Below are 7,497 nucleotides of genomic sequence, written 5' to 3'. Positions count from 1 at the left end.
TTGAGCACTCTCCACACATTGAGCTTTCAATCTAAGGAAGTGTTGTCCAACAGAGGAGTTGCACACTTGCAAGTGCACAATTGCAGAGTTGCACACTTGCAAGTGCACAATTGCAGAGTTGCACACTTGCAAGTGCACAACTACGGAGTTGCACACTTGCAAGTATTCGACTTACATACGGACACTTACAACAACTGTTGAGCAGTTGCACACTTGGTTTATAAGTGTTGCAAAAAATGTTTAGCATTGCAAATTTTGACATTATTTCTTTGCTTTTTGATTGCTAAAATTTGGTCTCGCTCGATATCTGTCTGCTTTGAATGCCAAATATGTTTGCAATCAAGAGACAATAGGAGACTCTCAAAGAATGCCTGTCAAGAAGTCTTGTCAAGCGGAGCTACCACTCACTTTGTGGTGTTAGTGGGAGAGTGGGCTTTGCAAGCTTTCGGTGCGTGGGCGAGCGAACTTTCAATAAACCGGCGCCGTAACTAGATAACCGCTATCAGCATTCTCACACACCTGGCCTGTGGCCGGGCGTTTAATCACGACTGAGACGATAACACAATTCCCAGGAAATCTCTCATCTGGCTCTTTTTTATTTTATTTGCTTTTCCCGCAGATGTCCGCTCGGCTGCTGCTTTATCCCGTACTGCACCAACTCGTGCATGGCGGCTGCTCACTCCTGCCCCGTCTGCCACCAGCACCTCGGCACGTACGAGCGCTAGGAGCCCTGGCCGGCAGACCACTCTAACTTTTCGACATCAGCAAAAGTTAAATTATAAATACATCACTACAACTGTGGACCTAACAAATAAGAGTCGTTTTATGTGTGGACCATTCGTTAAGGAAGGGATTTCTCTCTTCTAAAATGCTACAATTATTTCGTAGAAAGTGCATTTGCTACCCGATATGCGAAACGTAGCTGCAGCAGTTTACTATACCGATAAGCATTCGAGGGGAAACTTTTCACTCCTCGCGCGATAGAGTTTGTTTGTTTTCTTTTTAATTAAATTTAAGTTGTTTTTATAACAAGGGGGCTTTTTACTTACTTATTGAACAACACAATATCCGGCTTCCACACTTTGTCTGGTGGTAGCCTGAGAACTCCTATTCCCCCGTAGTCCGCTTCGTCCCATTGAAGCTGGTAGTCGCTCCACACCTGCAATTTGATAACACATCACCTTCACTTGCTTTGAACACCACAAGACCACAAAATACGATAAATTTTGTACATCGCGTCCGAGAAACACACAAGCATTCGGTTTCGTTCCGCCACATGCTATTGCCAATGTACTACTCACCAATCTTAACCACACGTTCGATTTCATAATTTGATTCTTCTCATTCTGAAAAATACGAATACACAGTACTTTAGAGACTGGCGTTCAACACGGAAAAGCTGAACAAAACTCCTACAGATTGCGCGGTGCCGCGTAACACAAATTGCATCAAGTTTAACGTTCTTCTCTAAGCATATTGAAAATATTGTCGAAAGTAGAGGTTTTCGGGAGGCCAAAGATAAATGCACCCCCGTCCATGATGAGGGTACTTTTTCATAGCAGCCTGTTTACAAAACATCTATTATCAACAGTAAACTTTTTCAAAGGCCCATACGATAAAAGTGAACCGGCTCCCGAGTGAACGTAAAAATAAATTCGCGTTACGGGCCCCTTGGCCCCTCAGGCTTGGCGGGCCGCCGTGCGGGTAGGCAGGCCCGTGGCGCGCGCGTGGTGGCCGGGTCTGCCTAGCGCACAGGCGCTCCCCGCCACCCAGCCCCAGCCCCAGCCCCAGCCCCCCCGGCACTCACCACGTTGATGAGCTGCACGAAGGCGAGCCCGAACCGCACGTCCACCTTCTGCGTCATGTTCTGCACGGGCCGGATGAGTTTGTTGTAGCCTCGGAAGAGGTCCCGGACCAGCCGCTCCTCGTCCTCTGAGCACAGAGCTGCGGAGCACAACATTTTGGGATTCAGCGAACGATAAACGCACACACAACACAGCCCCCGCCCCAACCCCGATCCACTCCACTCGTCTCGAGGCCTGTTCACTGCGCGGAGATGATGTCGGAGAGGCAGCCCATCAGGTCTCTACCCCCCACCCCTTCCCAACACCGCCTCCCCTCCACTACAAAACCACTCGCCTCCCGCTGCGCCTCCGCAAGAGAGCGGCTCTGGAGTGCATATCCCGGTAAACAAACCGATCACCACCTCCTGGAGCGATAAAGTAACAGGATGGAATTATAATAAAAGTAAGACGAATAATAACCCCGTTTTGGCTCTTTTTCCAGTGCTTTAAAATCACTAGTTGTCTTTTCATCCAACTAGCTTAGAGAAGCACGCACATCCCTGTATTATTCCCTTGTCCGGCTTTCGCAGCCTCCACCACCCTCCTTGATGGTAAAGATTAAGAGAAATATAATGGGAACCCTGCAGGACGGGGAGTGGGACACCGCCGCGATACCGTCGCTCCACCGTGGAGGGTCCCGTCCTGGAAAGCCCCGCCCTGGAGCGCTCCGTCCCGCAGGACCCACGGGGGAGAAGGTAGGGGGGAGGTTTGGGAGGGGGAGGGGGGGGAGGGGGGTCCGGCTGCTGGGCGTGGCGCCTTTGGCTGCCTCTGTGCGCCTTTGGCGCGCTATCGACCCGCTCCACGTGGCAGAGTAGCAGGAGCGGGGCGTGGCGGGGCGTGGCGGGGTGTGGTGGGGCGTGGCGGAGGCACGGTACCATCCGGGTACTACCGGGGAGAACAGCGATGAGGACGCCCCCCTCCCCATGCCAAGTGGGGGCGGGGCAGTTCGGAGGTGGGGGCCACGGGGTAAACGACCTAGGTCCGGGATGACCCTTTTGGGGTGGTCACGGATTTGGAAGTTGTTGTTGTTGTCATTGTTATTGAGTCGTTCATTCCTCTGCTTACCTAACGCTCTCTAACTAACAACTGATGAACTCGAAAATTCGAAAACAAAAATCCGCACATTCCCCCCACGTCTAATCCCTTGAGGTCTTACGACGCGGCCTCCCCTCCCCTCTTCTTTTTGGTCTGAGATTGCCCCGTTGCCGAGAGAGATGAAAGCAAACATCTCGCCGGAGACAGCTCAGGTTTTAAAATGTGGGTCGCTCGCTCCACTCCCTCTCTTCCCTCTCTCAATCAGCCAAGCCCCCCCTCCGGGCCCCCACTCCGGGGATCCCGCTGATCTTCACGACAAGTATTTTCGTCTACAGAGTCGGTGGTGGGTTGGGCTGGCGCGCCACGGCGCGGCGTGGTGTATCTGCACCATCACTCGCGCGGTCGGCCGCCTCTCAGACTATCGCTCCCCAATCGCTGGGCGCGTTCGAAGCCGTGTCGCGGAATGGGGCCGCGTTCGACGCAGCGTGGAGTGTTTGCGTCTTCAGGGCCGCATAACGTCCCCGACGAGCCTTTGTTGGGAGTGCGGGGAGTGATGCGCTATCGGCATCGGCACAGACAAAAAAACAGAGGGACAACAAAAGAGAGCCGAGGGTGATTTTAGAGAGCAACGGCAGAGAAAGGTTAAGCAGGACAACCGAAACGTAATACAGGCAACACGGTTAAAATCTTGTTACAAATCATTTCTTTTGTAAGCTTATACAATAAGTCGCCGATTGCTTTGAACTGCGGAGCAGCAGTAGCAGTCTTTGTCTTTAAGCGGAACTATGCTTCGTAGGGGCTGCTGTTCTGTTTTCTTTCGGAGCTTACAGAGAATAATCGGTTACAAACGGGGGTCCTCAGCTCCCATTGGTCGTTTATGTACGAGGGAATGCTCATTATCAGCCTAACATTGTAATATTGACATAAACATATGTGATATTAATGTAGTATTGAAGTAAAACCAGTCCGTGTGCGAAGGAGTATCAGAGTTGATTAGCCCCTTCCAATACAAAGAAATTCTTTGTAGACTTTCAAGTGAAGGGAAGTTCTTGTTATGTGCCTGAAGTTGTAGGCAGGTGGAATGATGGGCTTGTAAAAGATAAGGTGCGTGCATGCATAAACATTAGTGGTCTGATTCACCCCACCTACTCTTCAAATGAAACTGTATAGCATAGTGGTGGTTTTAACTGCAAAACTAAACACTCAAAAACTAATTGTGTAACTGCTTCAGACTTGTAAGTGTTCAACGGTAGGTTGATTACTTGCAAATGTGCAACTCCGTTGCTGTACACTTGCAAGTATTCAACTCGGTAGGTGTGCACTTGCAAGTGTGCAACTCCCCAGTTGAGCAATACCCACAGTGCAGTGCAGTTGCACACTTACAAGTGTTTACTTAGTTTATCAGTGAAGTCTTGTAGTTCAAACTGTAAAACTGAAACGTTTTACATTTTGAACTGCAGAACTAAAGAGCCCTGCAGTTTGAGCTGCAGAACGTTTTAGTCTTGCAGTTAGTGTAAAACTTCTTTTAGTTTAGCAGTTAAACTGTAGAACGTTTTAGTGTTTAAATTGTATGCAGACTTTTATTTTTCTAGTAGAAACTGTCAAACTGAAAGCTTGCATTTAAAACTGGCATCCTGTTCTACAGACATACTCGCGCGTCTTGAAGGCGAAAGTGTCAAAGACGGTAGGCAACCCTTCCCGCGTTCAGCTTCAGCTGTAACCCAAGAGTACCTAAAAATGTACAGACAAGGGAATCGGCCACTCGGTAAAGAAGAGGAGAATGCGGGAGGGAAGGGAAGAAAAAGGAAGGGGTCCCTCGAGTGTGTCAACGCGGCGCGCACTTCAAATAATCGTCCAGTCGGCCGGCCGGCGAGGCTCCGCGAGAGAGTGGGGACGGGGAGGGGGGGGGTGCCCCACGGGTGGACGGGATGGGCAGGGTGCAGCGGGAGGGGTAGGGGTGCAAGGTGTGGTGTGGCGGGGCGCGGCGGGGCATGGTGGGGCGAGGCGGGGCGCCCGGAGGGGGCGTGGCAGCTCCGCTATCGATCCCCCCACCACGCCACGCCGCGTGCTCACAAGGCTAGCTACCCGACTCCGAGGGAGACAGGGGCGCCCCGCCACGCACCGCCTCGCAGGAGCGCTGGACCGCGTGGGGACAGGACTGCGGCGACGGCGGAGACCAACACGGACAACGTTAATTGCATCGCTCTGAATAAGGGAGTTGATTCATTTATGGTTTTTAAAAAAACAGCTACAAAACAAAGAAAAAACTACAGGCGTTTCTTTTTGCAGGACCCCCTGATCATTTACTTTTATTTTACTGTAGTGGTCCAAGATGTTTTCTAAATTTAGTAAAAATAGAAGTGGCCTTCAGGGAGAGCAGTGAAGGGAACTGCTGACATAATCTAGCTCAAAGTAGAAAAAGGACATTTTGATTAGTTCAGGTAACGTTGTCTGTCAAAAGGCCAGATGGCAGGTAGATGGATGTCTCTGAAGACATGCGCTGGTCTTGGCAGCTAGTTTCACGCGAAAGTGTTTTAAAACGTTACCTCCGTAGCGCCGCATTGACAATGCGAATTAAAACGCACAAAAAAGGGCACACACTCCTGGCGCATTGAATGCGCATTTAGTGCTTATTACGCGAAATGCGTCAGGAGTGTGTGACCTTCCTTGCGCATTTTAATGCCCATTCACTGATAAACTAAGTATTCAACTGCTCAACACTAGTAAGTGTGCAACTGCAAGTTAAATACTTGCAAGTGTTCAACTGCGCAGTCATACACTTGCAAGTGTTTAACTTGGTAGGTGTGCACTTGCAAGTGTACAACTCCTCGGTTGAACAGTTCCTTAGATTTAATGTTCACTGTGTAGGAAGTGCTAAATCGAGAAGTTGCACACTTGCAAATGCACACCAACCTAGTTAAACACTTGCAAGAATTCTACATGCAGTTGCACACTTCCAAGTGTTTAACTGGCAGTTGCACACTTACAGGTGTTTAACTGGCAGTTGCACACTTACAGGTGTTTAACTGGCAGTTGTACACTTACAAGAGTTGAGCAGTGAAACACTTAGTTTATCAGATTACCGCATTGAATGCGCATTAATGCACATCGGCACTTCAGGGGATGTCGACCCAGTTCTGGCAAATAGTGTTCACGGCCTCTCGTCGGGCTCGTCACACGAAGGTGTAGGTAAATAATTGTTTGGGCGTTTCAGACAGAATGCCACAGTGCCCTTCGGCAACGAGTTGCGCTGCTTTCACCGGCCGGCGAAAACGCCCCTTGAGGCAGCGCAAGTACACTAATTTCACACTAAATTTCTGAAATTGGGCCGGTTTTAAACACGTGTCAACGTGACACCAGAAAGACCGATATTTTCAGACAGATGTACAGCTGCCCTATCGAAACAAAGTATTCTTTTTAAATCTTTAAATTCCCACAAATTTTCATTATTATCATTAATCTTAATATAGTAGTTATGAGGGATCTTCTTTAAGGAGCTTTACCGTGGCGCATTGAGGTTAGAGTGGTATTGTTTGTTGTGGTTGTGCCTAATGATTCTCTCTTTAACTCGACAGAAAAAGAAATTTAGTAAAACTTGATAGAAATGTCAGTCAAACTGTTACAAAGTGTTTTTTGAAAAGGTAAATTGACTATCGTTTAATCAACTGGGATTCTCGTATAACTGAAATGAACAGGAGTTCTCGATGCTCTTAATCGTAATAAGAACATATTATTTAACTGATGAAGTCTGACTTGATAGTCAAGTCGTTAGATGTATGTGTGGTACCTTCAGAGTTTGATATATGAATAGATACTCGGACAACCTTGGCCACTATGGCGTAGCCCTAAGTGGCCCAAGGTTAGTTACATCTTTTGTGTTTACGATATCAATGCCTTCATTCTACTAATCATTTCAAAACACGACGATAGCAAAATTTGAAATCTGAAAATACAGCATTTAAAAAATATTTCATTTAAAAATATAGTAAGGTTGGATTTAGTGGAAAACTTTGCTTGGGTGGTTGTCCTCCCATAACCTCATTCTGGTCCACAAGAATGAAAGATGGGGGACGTTTGTTGCCCAAACGTGAACTACCCAATGAAATAAGTTTTACATCACCACGGAATGTGATCGGAAACGTCAAAAATCTGCTACTGGTTGTTTGGCGCACAAACAGTGGTCCGGGAGCGAAAGATGTGAAATTGGCGTAACACCAACAACAAACTAGACCACCAATGAGTACGTACCTAGCAAGGGCGCGGAGGCGAGACAGGCCAGCGCCACGAGCCATGCCTGTGTAATCCTCATGTCGGAGCAGCAGTATCCCCATCCGAGGGGCGTGGAACCGCTACGCCCGGACCCTCATTTTCTTGGTCGGGCCTCGCTGGGGCCTCGGCGAAGTTAGGCCCTTGGGCTGGGCGGGCTGGGCCCGAGCGCAGTACAGCACGGCGCGGCGCGAACTGAGTAGGGGGCCTGCCCAGCCCAGCCTGAGTGAGCGGGTGGGTGGTGCCACCCCACCTTCCCCGCCGATCCGCCACCCTCTCTCCACTGTTGTTTTTGTTTTTTGCTGTTTCACTTCGCCTTCTGCCGAGGATTTTTACGACTGCCCCCCTTTTT

General features: G+C 49.1%; 2 protein-coding genes across 2 annotated transcripts in view; one reads left to right on the top strand and one right to left on the bottom strand.

Annotated features, from left to right (window-relative positions):
• Positions 1-1,032, top strand: part of LOC113204154 (LITAF domain-containing protein-like) — a 3,109-nt gene extending 2,077 nt beyond the window's left edge. Inside the window, exon 3 of the mRNA XM_026419188.2 lies at positions 620-1,032. Coding sequence (XP_026274973.1) covers positions 620-725 — 106 coding nt within the window. The 3' untranslated portion in view covers positions 726-1,032. The remainder of the gene's footprint in view (positions 1-619) is intronic.
• Positions 1-7,373, bottom strand: part of LOC113204153 (acetylcholine receptor subunit beta-like 1) — a 16,695-nt gene extending 9,322 nt beyond the window's left edge. Inside the window, exons 1-4 of the mRNA XM_026419187.2 lie at positions 7,128-7,373; positions 1,808-1,944; positions 1,302-1,346; positions 1,050-1,159 (exon numbers count right to left, since the gene is read on the bottom strand). Of these exons, the coding sequence (XP_026274972.1) occupies positions 1,050-1,159; positions 1,302-1,346; positions 1,808-1,944; positions 7,128-7,188 (353 nt within the window). The 5' untranslated portion in view covers positions 7,189-7,373. The remainder of the gene's footprint in view (positions 1-1,049; positions 1,160-1,301; positions 1,347-1,807; positions 1,945-7,127) is intronic.
• Between the last annotated feature and the right edge of the window lie 124 nt (positions 7,374-7,497).

This window comes from Frankliniella occidentalis, unplaced genomic scaffold (genome assembly GCF_000697945.3).
Source record: "Frankliniella occidentalis isolate FOCC.00 unplaced genomic scaffold, Focc_3.1 Scaffold4, whole genome shotgun sequence".
In the NCBI taxonomy this organism is placed as follows: Eukaryota; Metazoa; Arthropoda; class Insecta; order Thysanoptera; family Thripidae; genus Frankliniella; species Frankliniella occidentalis.
This window is presented reverse-complemented; position numbering and strand designations above follow the sequence as displayed.